Source organism: Microplitis demolitor, chromosome 9 (assembly GCF_026212275.2).
Source record: "Microplitis demolitor isolate Queensland-Clemson2020A chromosome 9, iyMicDemo2.1a, whole genome shotgun sequence".
Classification (NCBI taxonomy): Eukaryota; Metazoa; Arthropoda; class Insecta; order Hymenoptera; family Braconidae; genus Microplitis; species Microplitis demolitor.
In genome coordinates, this window is record NC_068553.1 from 16310124 (window position 1) to 16330234 (window position 20111).

Consider the following 20111-nt stretch of genomic DNA (forward strand, 5'->3'; position numbering starts at 1 on the left):
ATCAGTGTCTTAAATTATTTATAGTATGTTAATATAAGGTATAATATATATCAAGAAAAATATGGCGGATGTCTATTACACAGATTGACTTTCTTAGTTACTGACCAGAGGTCTTAAATAAAAAAGAAAATAGCGAATTTTAGATTTTCTATAGATTTTTTTAGACGGTGGAAAGTCCTGATTTTCAACAGATTTTCTTAGACAGTAACAAGTCCTGGTTTTCTAAAAAATTTCTCAGATAGTCACGTTCTTTCTTTAAATTTTCTATGGATTTTCTTAGACGGTGATAAGTCCTGATTTTCTATAGACTTTCTATAAAAATCCTTAGAACTCTGATAGCGACACTTGCTCAGCAAGTTGACTTCAGATTCCGGGCATAGCTTTAAGTTGCGGTCATCGAAGTATTAGGGAAATTCTTGAATTCAAAATTTTCTGTGTTATAGACATCCTCTAAAAAAAAATATGAAAAGTGACATGCGCGCAGAACATGAATTCTGGCTGGTTTGGTTTTTTTGGTTTGAAAATATCAATGATTAGGCAGTAGGGGGTTCCATGAAATAACAAAGACATAATTCATTTATTATCATTTTATTTAATTATTATCATTATTAATTAATATTAATGTTTATAACTGGCCAATAAGTATCCGCCACTTTGTTTCTTATATTATTAATCTAATCTGCTTAACTTCTTATTAATTAATCATTTTTTTTGTATTTCTCATTTTTTAATCAATATATACAAATATCATACAATAATCGCCCTTATGATATACATTATTCATTTAATTATTTATATATTCATTAATATAATAAGTAATATATAATAAAATTTAATCCCAATTTATTCTCTTTATATAATAAGTAAATAATATTTTCATTTAAATAGAAAGATCCTTCGTCTACTGCATGTGCGCTTTTTTCAATAAACGCACAAATATAAATACATATTTTGTTTTTTTATTTTTTTATTATATATATATATATATATAAAATTTTTTATAATCTACATGAATCACTTTAAGTATTTCTCTTCTGTTTGATCAATAACTATTTTATTAAACTTTTTTTGTTATCAATTGCAAAGAAATACGGATGTAAAAGCAGTGAATGTAAAAATCTGGGCGTTTATTTCCTTGTTATTTAATTCATACAGATTTTCTGGCAGTCACGATAGGCACACGTTATATATTTATCATTCAAATCATTTATTATGCCCATAAGATAATTCATATTTATTTTTTTTACTTATTCACTTATTAGAATTCGAGGTGATTGTGAATTTGGTTCCAAATATTTTCTTTTAAGGTCATTTTGAATTTTCTTTTATTTCTTCTTGAAATCGTCTTTTAATAAAAACAAGTACAAAATCATTTCGATTACTGATTCTGATGACCAGTTTCTCGAGTCATTAATTTAAAAATTTCAATTTTGAAGAATTTTTCAAAATTTTTAGTCATAAAAATGTAAAATTTTTTTTTAGTTCCATGAACGCAACGAATTTATAAAATAAAATATCAGATGTTATTAGAATATTATTTTTAATAAAATATGAGTATATTTTTAAGTTTATTTTCACTCCCGGTGGTTAATTAAGTTGGGTTAAGGTTTTTTGGATATTTTTTCAGAGAAGTTTAATTTAGAATTCTGTTAATTAATAGAAAAGAGGTTAAAAAGTATGAAAATTAAAATTTCAGGGTCAAAAATAATAAAAATTTTCATATTAGCTGCTTTTTCTTTTCAAATGTCATCTAAGTATTTAAAATTATGTTAAAAAAATACTAAACTTAGTAAAAATTATAATTCTTCTTTAAAAAAAAAATTTTTAATTAAAAAATTAATTTCGTGGACTTTGTTTTGATTTCAATGAACGGTTAACAAAAATTCATGATAAGAACTTTTAAAAAATACACAGAAAACCTATATTTAGTTGTTTTCATAAATAAAAGCGCGGGTAATTCAAATAACTTGAAAAATGAAACATGAAATAGATGAAACCTTCACAATAACCTCAAATACTTAATTAAAATTTAATAACCTCATAACTCCACTGCTGCTTTTACACAAAATAAAGTAAAAAATATTATTATTTATTTACATTCGGCGACAATTTTAGGAAAAAAAAATAATTATTATTTTAAAAAATACTCTTTGTTTTAAAAAATTTGTTCTTCAATATTTTAAAAAACAGGAAAAATAATAATGGCAAATTTGGCATTTATAATTCCCGACCCCTTGATTTAATAATCATTAATCAATGATAATAATAATAATTTTGTGTCGTTTTAAAATTTGATCTAGACTCTGTGCGTTTTATCGAAAGCATTTTAAAAAAAATTTCGTAATGCTAAACAATAAATCTAACCTATTTACACATTAAAAATAATAAAATACCAATAGATTTAAAATAATTACTTAATAAATTTAAATAATAATTATAAAGTACTGTACAAGGGTCCTTCAGACCGTTACTTAAGACCGGAATATATTTATTTTATTAACAATATTCCTTAATAATTAATTAAACTCACAGATTTACGATGAATCAAATTAATTTTTTTTTTTTGGTAAAGGTCCCGTATGCCGACTAAGCCTAAAAAATTTCTTTGCGGTCTTTTTTGGTCCAAATTACTGTTTTGATATAAAGATAATGATAAATTTCGCTTAGCAAGTGATAAAAAGCGAAACGTCACTTGCAGCGCGACCTGACAGAATTTTCCATTCATGGCCGACTAGCGAAACGTTTACCATTAAAAAAAATCGCATCTCCGAAAAATAAACGTTTTAAAATAAATTTTCTTTTAAATTCACGTTATTCATAACCAAGGAATTTATTAAGGACTGATTATTCCCATAAAAACCACAAAGAATTATTTAAAACGCAACGATTCGACAGAACCTAACCCAACTTCATTGACAATAGATCGATTTGATATTAAATTAAAAAAAAAAAAACATCGCAAATCTAGTTCAAGTGGTCCATTATGGATGAAATTTTATACAGAAGCACTAGCCCTAACAGAGTAAACTGTGTTCGCTATTTAAATTGATAATAAATGATTATATATAATCATTATGTTATCATTTCTAACACTATGCCCTATGTCAATAGCTAAATTTGTTTGTACCATTGTTTTTTTTAGGTGTAATCACCTTAAGATGACGTAGACCTGTGTCGTTCCCGCCGATAAACATATTATAATAATTTCAATAATCGATTATCGACACTGTTATTTATTTAAACTTTTTTACTCGAAAAGGGCGAGAATGTCATCACTTGATGATAGGTTACCACTGCTGGCACCGCTACTGGGCGGTGTATTGAGATCCGGTGGTTCGAGATACGATAGTAATTCCATTGGGTCTACTACACTGTCTGGCAACAACTGAAAAATTTAAAAAAAATTAGTAAATTAAACATGGTCGATTAATTAATAAACTAGTGAAATAGGGTTAAATAGTTACATTTAATCCTTCTTGACCGGTTCCCTCGCCGTCAATGACTGCTGCCGGATCAAAATTCAAATCCGACGGTATGTCCGTGTTATCATTGATATTCGTCGTATTATTGCCTGAAGTATTAAGATTTCCCGTTGATTCTTGTGATGCTGGTGGCACACTTGGAGGTCCGCTGTTACCGCCACCTGGTGTGTGAGGTGTATGTGGTGTATGCGGAGTATGGGGTGTGTGCGGCATCTACATAAACAATTATTATTATTTATTAATAGCTACATATTATACTTCAACATATTTTCAATCTTTATCAAACTATTAATTTTACAACTTTGTATATTCATTATATCTTAATTAGTTAATTCAAATTAACCATCTTGTTTATCGAACTTTGGCATCTTTTGTCTTTTTTCAAGTTGAATTTAAATTTAATCAGTCTTTGAGTTTTTCATCTTAACAATTTATTATACAACAAGAATCGTTTATAGTTCATTGTTTTTTCCACGATATTTTTTTTCTTATTGCTACCAAATTTTCTTTGTTCATAGTATCATAAAAAGTTGTATATCTACTAAATCTAGATTTAAATTAACGAAATTTGTAACGGTATCATTGAACTTAACATCTCTCATTGTTTATTGTATTTTTGTCTGTATGACTGATTTAAGTTGATTGTATTATTGTTGTTTGGTCACCTTGCCGTTTCACCAAAATTTAATAAAAAAAAAAAAATTATGACTAGATTTAAAAATTTCTCTGGAGTTATTCGATTAATCATTTTGTAAACTAATATGCATACATTAATATTTTATTCTTTGGTCAATAGACAGAAAGCATAAGTTGTTCAACAGACTCTGAACTGTGTATTTACTACTTTTAGTGACACTCATCGCTCTATTCTGGGTTTTTTGTTACATGTTTACGCATTGTTTCTTCAAGTTCATCATCATTGTTAAACAGTATTCAATACAATAAAAAATTGAATTACTAAATTTACCTGATCATTTAGAGATTTTTCCATTGCGTTTAGTGGATCGAGTGAATTGACGGAATCACTCAGGTGGCTCAGAGGTCCAGCGCCATTGCTGTAGTCATTACTAGGATTTGTCGTGCCAGAGTTTATATCATAGGAACCGCCAGATGAGTTCCGATGATTAATGTTATTGTTGACATAAGCTGGTGGGGTGTTGTTCATCATCGAACCGCTGACGATGCTGTTCATATCGGGAGGTATGTACGGACTCATCGCCTGGTTCATATCGAAGTTAACCATAGTCGGCATGTTCATACTTCCCGGCGACATTGCTTTTATCATTCTCTTGCAGTCCAAGTCTTCTTCGGTTTTTATGCTGACTATGCTCTTTGATGATTTCCATTTAGCGGCTGCATCTATCGTTACTTCTTCAACATCTGAAGTTGACGTAGTCAATATACTCCACATGTACTGATCTACTTCTAAGCCTTCCAATGGCCCGGGTTTCCTATAATTCATTTAAGTTTAAATTTTCAGATCTTATTCATTCATTTATTTTTTTAATTATTTAAGAAAAAAAAACTTACGTGCAAACAGGGCATCTCCATGAGCCACGTTCACAATTAAGTTGTAAATATGATTCAAGATCAAAACACTGTATATGTTTGCAGTCATGCCCCCGTGCCGGTAACGTAATTCGCTTGAATGTTATCGGACATTTTAACGATACCTATAAATTTAAAATCATAACGTTAACTTATGACTTATGAACGTTTAATAAAACGGTTTATTTTTAATTCGATACTGCGGGTGAATTATATAAATAAATATAGACATACATATATATGATAAATACATACCTTAAGTGCCGTTTGTTCAACAACATCTTTCTCGGACTGCATCCCGTTATTCGACATGGTATTATTGAAGTTCCGTTTAATTTTAGCCACACAGTGATCCGCAGTCAGCAGCCGCTTGCGCAGCAAACCCTGAAGAACACTTCTTACGCTCGGTCGGTGGACTAATTGCAGTACGAACAGATGCGACTGTAATACAGACGAAAAAACTCGTTAATCTTCAAATTCAAATTCAGATTAATAAGCAGGCTGTTTTTGACATTAGTCAAATACAACAAAAAACATAGTATACAGATATAAAATACTTACACAACAACAAGCTGAGACTGTAATTTGAATGGTATTTCTGCTAGCCTGGCAGACATCTTTGAGGTAAAGAGGTTTATGGGAGCTTTTGTTTTCTCCCCTGTCGATGACCAGTGGGGTTGCGTTTACCGACACTTGCACACTTGCCGGCCAGTTGGTGTTCATCTGTCGATCCTCGTGGTGGAAACACTTCAACTGGAGTTCCAAGTCCGATCGCCACATCAGGGTCTGGTGTACCGTCGACTTCAAATGGAATACGTGGTTACTGACAGCGAGATTGTGCTGCAGACGGAAAGGCGGTAAAATAATACCATCCCTCACGGGGAATGTTAGTCTCAGTTCGTCTTCTTTCTGCTGGGGCATGACTGTAGACTTCAATTCGTTGAAGTTGGGTTTTATGTCCGCGGAATTGGGACTTATGTAGGGCGCCATGTTTGAGGCGGGGGTTAGTGGTGGGGTTGGATTGCCGGGAATGGGACTGTGCTGGTAATTCATGTTACCGGCGCCGGATGTTCTTAACGACACGTCAGGCGTGTACTGGCCGTTGGTGGGATAGCTGGAGTTACTGACGTATCCAGCGGGGTTGGGTTGCTGTTGTTGCTGCTGGTGGATAAATTGCTGTTGTTGATGTTGCTGCTGTTGTTGATGTTGCTGCTGTTGTTGCTGGTGTTGCTGATGGCTGGGCATACCATTGGGGCCCATGTTTACGACAGAGGAGCCAACAACGCCACTCGGCGTATTAGCACCGTAATACTGATTGCTCGATTGCGAGACGACCGATTGCGTATTGTAGCTGGGGGTCTGCTGTCTCATATTGGAACCACGTATCATGGAGTTGGGTGGGAATCCACCGGGATTAGGATTTCCCATACCCTGGATTGGTTGATACTGCGGATGGAAGTTTGGCGGCGGTCGGGCTGATGGGTAGTTTGTCGGAGGGTATTGATTGGGCTGGATATTGTTTGGCATTGTGTTGAAACCCTGTTGCTGTTGCTGCATCGGGTTAGAGGGGACGTTCGCGTAGCCAACTTGCTGCTGACGTTTCTGGACCATATGCATTTGGGGATTGGGGTAGGGCGCCAATCGACGTGGGTACCCCGCTTGCTGGACTTGAACCTGGGCCTGAGCCTGCTGCATGTTCATCTTGTTCATCTGCATGGCGCTGGGCATCATCGAGTTCATGCCACCCATGTTGTTGTTGACGTTCCCCATACTACTCATCGGACTCATGGGACTCATTCCGTTCATCCCATTCATGCCACTCATTGACATCGGATTCATAGCGCCGTTCATACTGTTTATAGTATTCATCGAATTCATGGAATTCATTGATTGGACAGGTACCATCGAACTCATACCATTGTAGCTGTTTATCGTGGGTCCCATTCCACCCATTGGTCCGCCACGTTGGCCGTACCCGGTATTGTACGACTGATGCGGCATTCCATGCTGGCTCTGTAGCAGACAAATAAAATGATTATCAATTACGGTTCATCCACACGACGATCTATTTAAGTCCAATAAAATTAGTACAAAACCTACTTGATTAAAATGGGAAGGGATGTCCTGGCGGTCCTGCATGGCCACCACGCAGGCAGTGGCGATGGCCGTAGCTGTGGCAGCTGCCACCATCGCCCCGGCACTAAACCCACAAACACCACCCCCCACTTAGGGGATGATTTCAGCGCGATGTTCACCTGATGATGATCGCGCTCTCCTCCTTACAGTTTATCTGCAATAACAAATCCTGGAATCAATTATTTTTACTCTTTCATTAGTAACCTAAATATATAACAAAAATAGTAAACCTATATCATTTTTCATATTGTGTACCAGTATTAGTAAATTATAGAGTAGTCAATTGTTCACTAGTTATAGATTGAATATTCTGGGAAAAACAGTTCTAAAGAATAGATTACCGATATCCGGCCATGAATGACAGGAGAAATAAAAAAGCTACCCTTCGTTCATATATATATATATATACATATACTTATATATATTTCGGGGCGGATGAAACTTTTTCCCTATCGTTTACTCGAGACTCTCTCATGAATTCATCTTTTTCTTTTCTATTTTTTTTTTTTCATCTCGTTTTAGTTTTTTTTTTTTTTCTTTTTTTAATAGTGAGCTATATAGATGTATAGACTATGGACATCATACTAAAAGTAAACGAACGAACGGACGAGTGAACGAAAGAACCCACCGTCAATTCCCAGCTGGTCGCGCGCGCGTTCTCTTCGTATACTGTAGTAATATATATATATATATGTATATATAGATATATATACATCATACTAAAGAGTGAACAGTGGAAGACTGAGTAGAGCATAACAGCAGAAAGGCCCCATTGGTTTTCTGTGGGAAATGCACGTGCTCGCTATTCACACACCGGGGTTATATACATATAATACATGCCTACCGCCCGTCGTCAGTCGCGTACAAGACGTAGTGGTATAGCCGCAGTGTGTTTGTAGTTGTGCGCAGGACAACGTTCTCCTTTTTCTCTTCCTCACCCTCTAAAGCTTCATCTCACTCTATACAACACCATACAACATAAAACCCCATACCACTGTCACACTGCGTCCTACGTAACGCGCAACCGCCTTATACACATACGCTCTTTTTTTAAACACGCTCCCCCAAAATAAAAAGAATTGAATAAAAAAAAAAATATTATATTTTTTTCTCCACAAAGAACTCACAAAATTTCTCTTTCAATATACTTACGAAATATTTTTTCATCATAAAGAATTTATACTTCAAAGCGTTTAAATTTAGGCTTTCAAAATTCCTTTTTTCAAATTTTCAAATTTTTCATGTTTGGAATTCTGTCAAAAGTATACTGTCCATATAAAAAAGTATAAGGAACAAAACTGCTTAATTTAAAAATTAATTTTATCAATAGTTTCGCCGGAAACACGAATCCGTACATTCGTACATTTATGTGTTCGAATGTACGCAGACACCATAACTCTTAAAATAATTGACCGATTGCTTTAATTTTTTTTTCATTACTTTGAGAATACATTTGACTGTAACCCCATGGAAAATCATGAATAAAATCCTCGTTGTTGCATTATAAATAGTAAAAATAACTTATGATCGATGAAATAGAGATGAATAAATATATATAATACAAAGGATTGTTAGTCATTGGACAACATGATGTCGATATCGTTTTTCGTCTAACTGTAAGGGAAATATAAATACATATATATTTATTTATATATGTGTTTAAAAGGGAGAAGTTTTTCAAGTTGACGTCATCCAGTATAGCCTCCCCTTAAATTCAATGTCTTCAGCTTGAAACTCTTCTCTTTAGTCTCAACAATATACAACTACTGTTCTTCCATCAGCAATATAATATACAACCCCTCTACAGACGTATTTTTTGTGTCGTTTGCCCCCGCACTTCTTCACCCTATTTATCGCTCCCGCCTCGTCTCGTTGTCGCCATACTCGCACTATTCTCTATACTATGTACCTACACTACACCAATACTATACTGCGAGTTTCTATTCTCGGATGTCAATATTTCGTCAACTAGACTCTCCAGACTGCGACAAAGACCCGACAGCCCGTTTAGCGTCCACGCACCCTGTAAATTATTGTCCGACACCCATAGTCTACTATTTTTACAACGAAACATTATATTTTTTAACACTCAATAAATAATATTATTCAATATATATTTATAAACCTATCGATTGACTTATGATTGTTTGAGATGATAACAAAACATACGTATATATATATATATATATATATATATATATTTTTTTTTTTGATAATAAAAATCGTTCAAGGTCTGTCCTCAATTTTTTTTTTTCCAACGTAAATTTATCTTTATGAGTCATTTTATGGATTTGTTATCAGTTTGCTTTATTTTTAAATTAATAATTAATTTTTTTTCTCATATGTATTATTCTTTAATTTTTTTTTTCATAATTTGATTGCAGAAAAAGAACAAAAAACGAATTTTTTCGCTCAAGAAATTTTTCCTTGTCTCAAAAAAATTTTAACTTGCCTCAATAAATTTTTCACATTATCAGTGGAAAACAAAAAATTTCTTGGAGCGAAAAAAATTTTTTTTTTAGATCAAGACAAATTTTTGTTGATCCAAGAAAATTTTTATTTGCCTCAAGAAATTTTTCACATTGAGTGGAAAACAAAAAATTTTTTTTAAGTGAGAATAAACTTTCTTGGATCAAGAAAAATTTTTTTGAGCCAAGAAATTTTTTTTTATAGCCCTAAGAAAACTTGACATGAATTGAAAACAAAAATTACCTTAAATCAAGAAAAATTTCTTGGCTCAAAAAATTTTTCTTGATCTAAGAAAATTTTAACTTGCCTCAAAAAATGTTTCATATTATGAGTGTAAAACAAAAAATTTCTTGAAGCAAGAAAAAATTTTCTTAGATCAAGAAATTTTTTTTTAAGCCAATAAATTTTTTATCGTCCTCAGAAAATTTTTAATTTACAATAAAAAAAAAATTTCTTGAATAAAGAAATTTTTTTTTGTGTAACAATAAATAAATTATTTTTGTTTGAAATACAATAAACTAAACTCACATCTCTTAGCATCGGTAGTGTTATAGTCGTAAAAACGGCTCGTGGCACCCGGCGTGACTTTGTATGTAACTCTAAAATTAGCGGTCGCGCGCTGGCTATCCCCTCTTAGCATCACACACAACTAAAAGTTAAAACCAACTACAACGATGTATAACGTCCTCTCAACAAGGCTCGTTAATCGAATATAAGCTTATATTAGTCGATCGACTTATCCGGTGTATCCCCACCACTTAAACTTAAATAGTGCATACGACATCACATACGAAAAATTACACACTACCCACACATGAGACATCTCTTGGTCTTTAAATATTTAAGATAATTCAATTTAGGTTTAACTTAAACGCCACCCAAAATAACGAGTAGTGACTACTGACTGGTGATGTGATGCTGAGTCTTGTTCTCTCGATCCTTCGTCTCTGTCATATCAGTAGACTTTTAAAACTCTGACGCAGCGCGCGACCAAAATACAACTTGGATTCCTGGTCACAACACGTGTTGCACACGAGGTCTATCCCTCTTTTCTATTCCCTCTATGCTACTCATACTCATACTCACACTCCATTTCATTTCATCTATACGCTATATGTTATATGCTTTATACTACACATATAAATATAAATATATATTAAACTACGTTATGTTATATACGGAACGGAAATAACATCTGCTCCAGTATACATATACACAACTGAGAATCTGGAGAGCGTGCCTTTTAACTAGTTTAACATATTTTTTCTTTATACTTAACTTCTTTTAACATTTTTTTTCCCTGTCGTTAAATTATATTTTTGGTCTACTATAAAGAAAATTTTTTTCTTAGAAATTCGTCACTAAAAATTTATTTCGACTGAAAAATTTATAAATTTATCTTTAGATCTATAATAAAATAACAAACGTTTTTTTAGAAATTTTATTGATAATTAAAAATAAAAATTTATTTTATGGATTTTCAAAAAATTTATTTATAAAATTTTATAAAAAGATACTTTATAACAAAGAGAAAATTGCATTTAACAAGACTGTTTCATTTTCAAGTCAATTTGCTTGATATTTACGTCAAAAAACGGGTTCCGTACATCCGTACACTAAACTGTTCGGATGAACGAGATCTCTATAACTTTTGAACTTATCAACCGATTGATATAATTTTTTTTTCATTAATTTAAAAAAACAATTGCCTGTAGCCTTACAAAAAATGGTAACAAAAATCCTAGGTAAATAATTGTTATTACAATAAACAATTTAAAAAAATGAATCCGCCGGATTGGTAAAGCAGAAAATGGCGGATTGATTAAAATGAATATTTTTAACGCGTTTTAATTTTAAAATCTATTATTAGATTTATTAGAATGTTAAATAAAATCGCTCTAGATTTATACGTATATATTTATATATACAAGCATCGCCACATATATTTGTCGTTTTAAAAATATAACGTAATAGGGGAACATATATGGACGTATATTATGCAATAAATCGTGTGATCATAATACAAATCGTTACGCAAGGGCTGTTTGCAGTATTTGCGATAACAATATAATACTTTAGCCTATATTGCAATCCACTTTACTCTTTACACACTCACATGTCTGTAAACTCTGTACTACACCGATAATTATGGCGCCGTAATTTTTGCATCTATGGATTTAAAAATTAAAAAAAAATAATTAATATTCAAACATTAAATTTTATTACCGCGGCCTATGATTATAATCGCGAGCTGCTGGAATATTAACGATGCAAATAATTATAATTATAATAATTATTATTATTTATAAAAATTTTTATTAGATAAATAGATATAGACTTAATGAAATTGCTATTAATATTGCCGCGGTTTTTTAAAATTTAAAACTTTAGAATAAACTTTGTAGAAATAACTTAACTATTTTTAAAATTTGCACGGGTTGCGAGTACATGATCACACAACTACATTACATACTTATAGTAGTTGGTAGTGTTGAATAAAGTTGTGTAGTATAATGTGTAAGGTGAATCGTAGAGCGATAATCGTGACCGCGTACCATTGGTTGTACTAGTGTACAATATGAAGCTCGAGGTCGTCGATTATAACGTACCGGTATTGTATACATATATCGCTGAGTTAAGCATAAGATATATATGTATATATATATAAGAAAAACCACATCAAACGCGATATGAATACTGTAGTAAACTACAACAAAACGGTACTTGTTATGCTTGGAAAGCTAAATATGCCGTAAATATTAAGACTGAATAAAAAATAATATTTGATATTTAACCATTATGTTTGTGATTTATCTGTATATATATAGAGATAAAATATATATTTTTTTTTACACTGATACAATAGTATTTAAAGGATTTTTTTCAATTTTTTATCTGCGTTTTTGTTTTTTTTTTTTTTTTAATTTCTTTGGTGGAAGAAAACGAAAAATTATTAACTGTCGGCTAATATTTTGGATTTTTTTAAAAATGAATGAAAAAAAAAAATATTTCAGAAAATTGCACTTGTGGTTTTTTTAATTTTCTAGATGTGCATATTTTTTTTTTTTCTAAATTGTAAAACAGAAAGCGAAAATTGGTAATTGTTTTCGAATTTCGGACTTGTATTTATGTGATACTGAAATCAGTGAAAGTCCAATAATTTTTGAATTTCTTTAAAAATACGAAATTTCAAAAAAAAAAAAAAAATATTTTGAAAAATTGCATATATAGTTCTTTAAATTGTCTACATGTGCATATTTTTAGTTTTTTTTTTTTTTTTTAAATTAAAGCGCAAAAAAAAAATCAAAAAGTTAATTGTTTTCTAACTTCAGAATTACAATTTACAAAATTTTTTTAAAAATTTATTTTTAACACTTTTTGTTTTGATAAATTGTTTTATTCATATGAGATTTAAATTTATTCAAGTGAAATTATGATATTTTTGTCTGATATTAAAATAATAATTGGTATTTTAATCACTTATGCTTAGATAATTTTTATTGAAATTAATTCGATTATTTACCCAAAAATTATGGAATTTTTTTTTTAAAATAAAATTTTTCATACTTTCATCTGCTACTTTATTTTTATTTTACAAAATTGACTCAGTGTTTTAATTCAATTTTATTTTTAAAAATATTTAATTTTACTCTAATTAAAAGTATTTAAAAAAAAAAAATATATATATATATATATATATATACATGTATACATATTTATAAGACTTTATTATAACTAAAGTTTTTAGTGAATTTCCAGGCGGAAATGAGCGTTGGAAAGTGTTCCCCGCTCCCTCGATATCCTTACACAACAAAAAACACACCAACATACAACATATATACATAATATATAATATACAAATGCAGGAGTTGCGGTTGGGTCAAACACTCGTTTATTTAATCGACACAACACATAACAGACTCGCCTTTTATTTGAATTTCTTTATGTCCCACCTTTCCTGTCGCTCTATTTCATTTTCTTTATCCACGATCTCATCTCACTCAATTCCCTACTCCACCCAATAACGACAAAGATCAATAGTCCTATAATAAAAACCAACTAAGTAGTAATGTAAAGTAACAAATAAATTAATAAAAAACTATAATAATAAGCACAGTAGTTCATCATAAGCACGATATTCGGGAGAAAGTTGTCGGTAAGCTGATTGGCAGATGACGAAATCGCGGAAGCATTAGAGGCCTATCGGTCGTTCTCTTAAACTTTCTCAGGAACTTAACCCCTTGACCGTTATATAAATTATTAGAATATTAAAATTAATTGTCGTTATTATCAACTAGATGATAAATCTCAAGTTTACTTTTTTTTTGCCTGAACGGAATTAAAATTTTAAAAAATCCTATAATTCGACTTCTAAGGGGTAGTTCTGGAAGTTGGGGGTTGATTTTTACTGACATACCAGCGTATATATGCACAAAAAAAGGATTTAGTGCAGAATTTTTCACTACGAAATGAAAAAAAAAATTTTCTTAAGACTAGACAAAATTTTTTGCGCCATAATAATTTTTTTTTTGTATTTTTCAGATGAATTTATTAGAAAAATTTAGAGAAAAATGATTAGTTCTATAAGGGAAGGTTTATTTAACAAGATCCAGTTGTTTTTGAATCGATTGACTTGATAGTTTCGCCGGAAAATCGATTCCGTACATCCGTACATTAATACGTTCGATTGTACGGAAATTCTATAACTCCTGAAATAATGAACTTATTGACTTGATTTTTTTTTTAATTTCTTCAGAAGACTATTCCCTATAGCCCTACAAAAAAATACTCCCTAATTATTTTAAATAATAATTTTACTGATAAATAATTTCGTGCGCAATTTCTTAAGGCAAGTAAATTTTTTTTTTTAGTGTAAAACATTTAAAAAATTAAGTCATCTAGTAGAATTTAACTTTCCCTTTTTTTTCATTGCGTGAAAAATGTTCCGATCCTCAGATAAATTTTTTTTTTTTTTTTTTTTTTTTTTTTTTTTTTTTGTAAATAGTTCAGTATAAACGTCAAAGGAGTGGCTGGAGCACGTGCTGTTTAATATAGTGTAAAATTACGTATGACAGTTGACAGACTAGATAACACATGAGTATTAAAAACAAGAAGCAAAAGTAAAGCAGAATAAGAATAAGAAAAATAAGAACAAGTTAATAAGAAGAAGCAACGTTGCCACGCGATCATGATGTTTATAAATGTGATTATATTGTCGTGTTTTATGTTAATATCGAATCGTGCGCGAGGTCAATTTTCATACGAGGAAATACTGATTATTTTTAAAAATAATGATAATGATGACAATAATAATAATTGTTTAATTATGTAATGAATAATTATGAAATTGAAAAAAAATGAGTGTCACCTTGGGCAAAGTGTAGACAAATAGTGAGAGAAATAAATGCAAGTGAAGGCTGTCCCATTCTTTACAATATAATAATGCGTAACGCTGTCCCTCGTGACACTTTGTTATATTACATTAGATGATCTTTAGCTCTAGCCATTCATATCATGTAGTGTAGTCTACACTATAAACCGTGGAACTAATCCGTGAAATTATAATTCGCGTCGACACAACCTCGTTGCTTTTAAACTCTTAATTTACTTATCGTCTTGTTTGTTTAGATTTTTTTTTAAAATATTGTTATTATTTATTTTTTAGTTTTGAAAAAAATTAGAGTTTTGTTCCATAGGGGGAGGTTTAATTAACTCTATAATTCCTGAAATAATGAACTTATTGACAAGCTTTTTTTTTTTTAATTACCTGAGAAGACTATTTCTTATGGCCCCACAAAAAAAATTACTCCCTAATTATCTAGTAATTTTACTAATTAAGGACAAGATTTTTTCCTCAATTTTGAAACGAATGATTCAAAAGTTTGATATTAAGGCGAAAATATTGATTTTATCAGAAAAATTTTTAAACAAAAGTTGTAGGAAATTTAATTTTCTAAAAAAAATCTCTCTTATAATTTTTTGATGCGACTGATATTTTCACCGTAATTCCAAAATTATGATTCATAATGATTGATTCAAATTTTTGATAGTTACCAAAATCTTTATTTTGAAATTACGGCTTTCTTATTAGTCTTATGGTAAAATTATAAGAGACATTTTTTTTATAAAATTAAATTTTGAACAACTTTTATTTGAAAAATTTTTTTACACGACCAATATTTTTGTCATAATATCAAAAAGTTGAGCCAATTAATTGTTAATTATTATTTTTAAATTGAAGAAAAAATCCTGGCCCTACTAACAAATAATTACTCATATATAAATATAAATAAAATGAGTCTATTGAACCTAAAAAAAATAAAATATAAAATTCCATCTACTTTAACTGTATTTAAATCACTCAATAAATCTGCAATTAAATAATTAATAAATAAATTTATCTGCATTTAATGTCCATTTTATGAACCATAAAAAAATCGGTGATTAAGAAAATAAAATACGAATTTTAAGAAAAATAAAATTATATGACACGTCTGTTTGATAACTTCATATTAAAATAAATGAAAAATAATATATATATAATAAATAAAGCCTTGAAAAGACAAGGTTAAATATTAAGCAGTACGTCAATGACATGAATAAATTAAATATCTTGTTTATTAATAAAAAATTACAAGTTTTAATAAGATAATGATAATAATTATTACAGATGGGAGTTTAGTTAACTTTAGTGTTAAATAGAGTTGAGTTAAGTAAAATAGAGTATTTTATGTGAGACGTCAAACATCAAACTGCACACCGACGTCGATTTATCATATCTGTTTACATAAATTATCAGGTGCTGTCAGGAAAATATCTAATGGTTAGCGATGCGTGATATTATAGCGGCTTTCGTCAACAATTCTCTTATATTCCAGGTTTACTAACGTCAAAACACACATACACACACAGAAACAACAGTTGAACTATAAAAGGACAAATCAAGGACGCGTTTTAATTCAAACGTGATGAGAAAATAAATTTCTCCCCCCTAACCGTTTTTTCCCCTTGCAAATTCTTTTTTTTTTTCGTACTCTCCCTAGTCTAGACCACCCGCTGGCTTTCATTCATTCACTAGTAAAAAAATACTCGTTTAATTTATAACGTACAAAATTTTTTTTAACTTTAAATTAATGATTTTATTAAAACTGATATACTTTTTTTTTTTTTATTTTTAAAAAAATATTTTTTGCCGCTCGATTTTTGAATTTTTTATTGGGAACAAATTAAAAATCAACCGGCGGTTTTTTATTTTAATTTAGTGATAAGAGTTATCAGCATGGAAGAATTACGCGGAAATCTTTTTACGTGGTAGAAACAATGATTATATATCGCGGGGGAGGCGTTGGGGAGGGATTGCGTTGAATTAAAGCGTGCTTTAAGTTACACACGATAACGTGACGCTTGTCCTCGTATCGATTTATGTTATCGTCGAGGACGTATAACAATATGTTTCTTTTTGCTTTTTTGTTATTTATTTTGTTCTTAAATATTTTTTATTATTTTTTATTTCCATTTTGAGTGAAAAATTTTTTTGTAAATACTTTTTTTTTTTTTTTTTTTGTATAATCAAGAATTTTTAAAATGTGCAATAAGGAAACATGATCTTTCATAAATTTTTTAAAAATTTAATTACTACTTCTAAAATTTATATTTTTTGTAATATTTTAAAATTTGAATAAATTTTAAAATATTTTAAGTCAAATTTCGAGTAAAATAAAAATTATTTAAATATTTAAATTATTAATTAGTAATTTTTTATACCGGAATTCAATTAAAACATAAAAATTTTACTTATAAATTGTATGAAAAATTTTAAAAATTGTTACATAAAATTCAAATTTGAAAAGTAAAAAAAAATTTTTTTGAATATGATTTTAAAATTTCAGTTTAGTTTGCTCATTAAACATATGAAAAAACAAGATATGGTTAAAATATATAAAATCATATATTTTTGCTACTAAGAAATATATGATATATTATAAAAAATCATATAGATATTTTGCCCGATTTAATATAAAATTATATATAGTAGTAAACATATGTAACATATATTTTTTATATTGAGCTACATATAAATCTACATTTACCTTCCAATATATATCGTAACAATATATTTTTCTTGTATTCAAAAAATATATAATTTTTATATGAAATGAAATATATGGTAATATAATTTATATTATATATGGCACCATATGTAGTTTTCATATATTCTAAAATTTATATTTAATTAGTATCATATTTTTTATATGTTATACTTCATTTTCTACAGTTTAATGCTTATATTATAATTTTCTATATAATATATTGTCGTACCTTTTATTTTATATCGACCTTCTAATTAGCAAATTTTCTGATTATTTTTCATAGATGATTCTGTGCAATTTTCAAATACTAACAGTCAGAAAAAATATCATTTTAGTAACCTTAACAAAAATACTATACTACTAGATATGAAATTGATTTTCAGATGAAAAAAATTTTTAACTTCTTTTTTTTCGCATAAATGGAGGATTTTCTGAAATGGAGGTAGACAATTTACTAATTAGAACATCGATATATAAGTATTGTTACTGTTCTAAAAAACTATAAATTTGTATGAAGGAGTCCTGTTATTAGCTTTGGCTGAGTCCTTCTTAAGGAAATAAATAAAATAAAAATAGTAAATGCACCTAAATCCAAAAATATAAAAAAAGTTTCTACTTTCAGTTAAAAAAAAAAAAATTTTCAACAATTATATATTTTAGCAAACAACAAATCAAAGATTATAAATATGATGAACGTGACTTTCTGACATATCTCTAAAGAAACAATCACTCGTTGTGAAAGCGTTGTATCCGTTTAAAATTCTTTCATTCAAATTCATTTAATTCTATTCTTCCTTTTATATCCAGTCTTTAATCCTCTCTAAAACAACTAAATCGAGACAAAAAAAAAAATAATAAACAATATATTTAGCGTTTCATCAGCGTCTGAGCCAAAGTCAAAATAAATTAAAATCAAAACCAAAATCTAGAGGTCGAACCGGTCGAGCAAAAAATCATAGATAAATCAAATCCTTAAATAAAAAAATTTTAAAAAAGTATTATAAAGATCAGTTCTAAAAATAGAGTAGTTTGTACAACAAACAACGTGTTTGTGTATAAATGCACTCTTGTGGCAAATCCGCAAAGTTTTATCGGCGCGGTAAAAACTTGTCCGCAATGTCTGAAGTTGTAAGTCTAAAGCCGGCTAGACGCTTTATATTACCTGGCTCGTTAGTCATTTAAAAACACCCCTAGTATTATCTTTACACTTATCCCTACTCACATAACAAGTACTACAACTTAAAACTCAATATTCATGAAAATATTCTTCGTCTAACCTCAATTATATAAAATAAAAATAAATTAAAAAAATTTACCTTTTGAATTTTTTGAAAAGTCCGTCAAAACGAGTACAGTTAATTATAATCCAATACTCGCACTATCACAACACATTATTTCGTTTTAAATAATAATTTAAATTATTTGACACTTAACTAGTCTTGGTCCCCCACAACACAGTTTTTTAAAAATTTAAATATTGTAGTCTTATTTTAAATAGTTAACCAACAAATCACTCCACCACGTTCACTAAAAAACAAATTATTTAGAATCCACGTCCTTTGAGTCAGTGACAGAACAAGTCCTGGATTTATTTATTTAAAATATTAAATTAATTATTTATTTAATTAGTAAATTGTCAATGATAATGAGAGTAAGTAAAATAAATGATAACTAAAATAAATCTTAAAAATGATTCTCACACGTCCGGCAAGTTGTAAAGTCGGGCAAGCACTGGTCCCTTACGACGTGCTCGGTAAACGGTCGAAAGTAATACTGTCTGGTTGTCGACTGGTGAGAGGTTAGTGAAGCGGCAGAGGCAGGAGCAGCTACGGCGGGCGGCTCTCTCTGTGCTGTGTGTGTTGCCCCCGGTGCCTAAGGCGTGTGTCTGTCCCTGTCCTACAGTCGCCATCCATTCGTCCTCATCGTTATAGTCGGGTTTTAGCCTGTGTCTGTCCAAATGCTATACTATGAGTATAGTAAGTGTTTGTGGTGGGGGAGTAACTTGCGGCGGCGGTGGTGGCGACACTGTAGTATGTCGCCGTGACGGTGCAGACTGCGAACAGTCGTAGGTACGAGGGAGTAAAAATCAGTCGGGCGAGGGGTAGGGGGAAATATTTACACCGACACACCAACACGTGGCTAAATACTTTGAGAACAAGCTTGCGTAGGGTAGAGTATGCTGGGTGTGTGGGTACAAGGAAGGGTATGAGAAACGTCTGTCGACATCAGGGTGGGGGAAATCGGCCGTGTGCTTCTGGAACCCAGGGTGGGAGTGACCGAGAGAGAGAGTCAGGGGGAATGGGAGAGCGACGAGGAGGGGCACGAGCGAGGGTCGGAGGACGTGACTGTAGATGAGGGGTTGTGTCGTATTCCGAGAGTTGAGCCG

The 20111-nt window shown here is 30.5% G+C and overlaps 1 protein-coding gene across 3 annotated transcripts; it reads right to left on the reverse strand.

The window, feature by feature from the left end:
* Window positions 1-611: 611 nt before the first annotated feature.
* LOC103579164 (zinc finger MIZ domain-containing protein 1) lies at window positions 612-19603 on the reverse strand. 3 transcript variants are annotated; one of them, XM_008560493.3, is made up of 8 exons: window positions 19042-19603; window positions 7131-7320; window positions 5592-7043; window positions 5286-5471; window positions 5013-5155; window positions 4450-4933; window positions 3465-3695; window positions 612-3385 (listed from the first exon to the last, which is right to left on the reverse strand). In XM_008560493.3, exons 2-8 carry the CDS (start codon window positions 7218-7220, stop codon window positions 3248-3250), a joined length of 2724 nt encoding a protein of 907 aa, XP_008558715.1. In that variant the 5' UTR covers window positions 7221-7320; window positions 19042-19603; the 3' UTR covers window positions 612-3247. The 3 variants fall into 3 exon arrangements, with proteins under 3 accessions (XP_008558715.1, XP_014300638.1, XP_014300640.1); XM_014445152.2 differs by having other exon boundaries at window positions 7131-7335; XM_014445154.2 differs by lacking the exon at window positions 19042-19603 and adding an exon at window positions 10164-10264.
* Window positions 19604-20111: the final 508 nt, after the last annotated feature.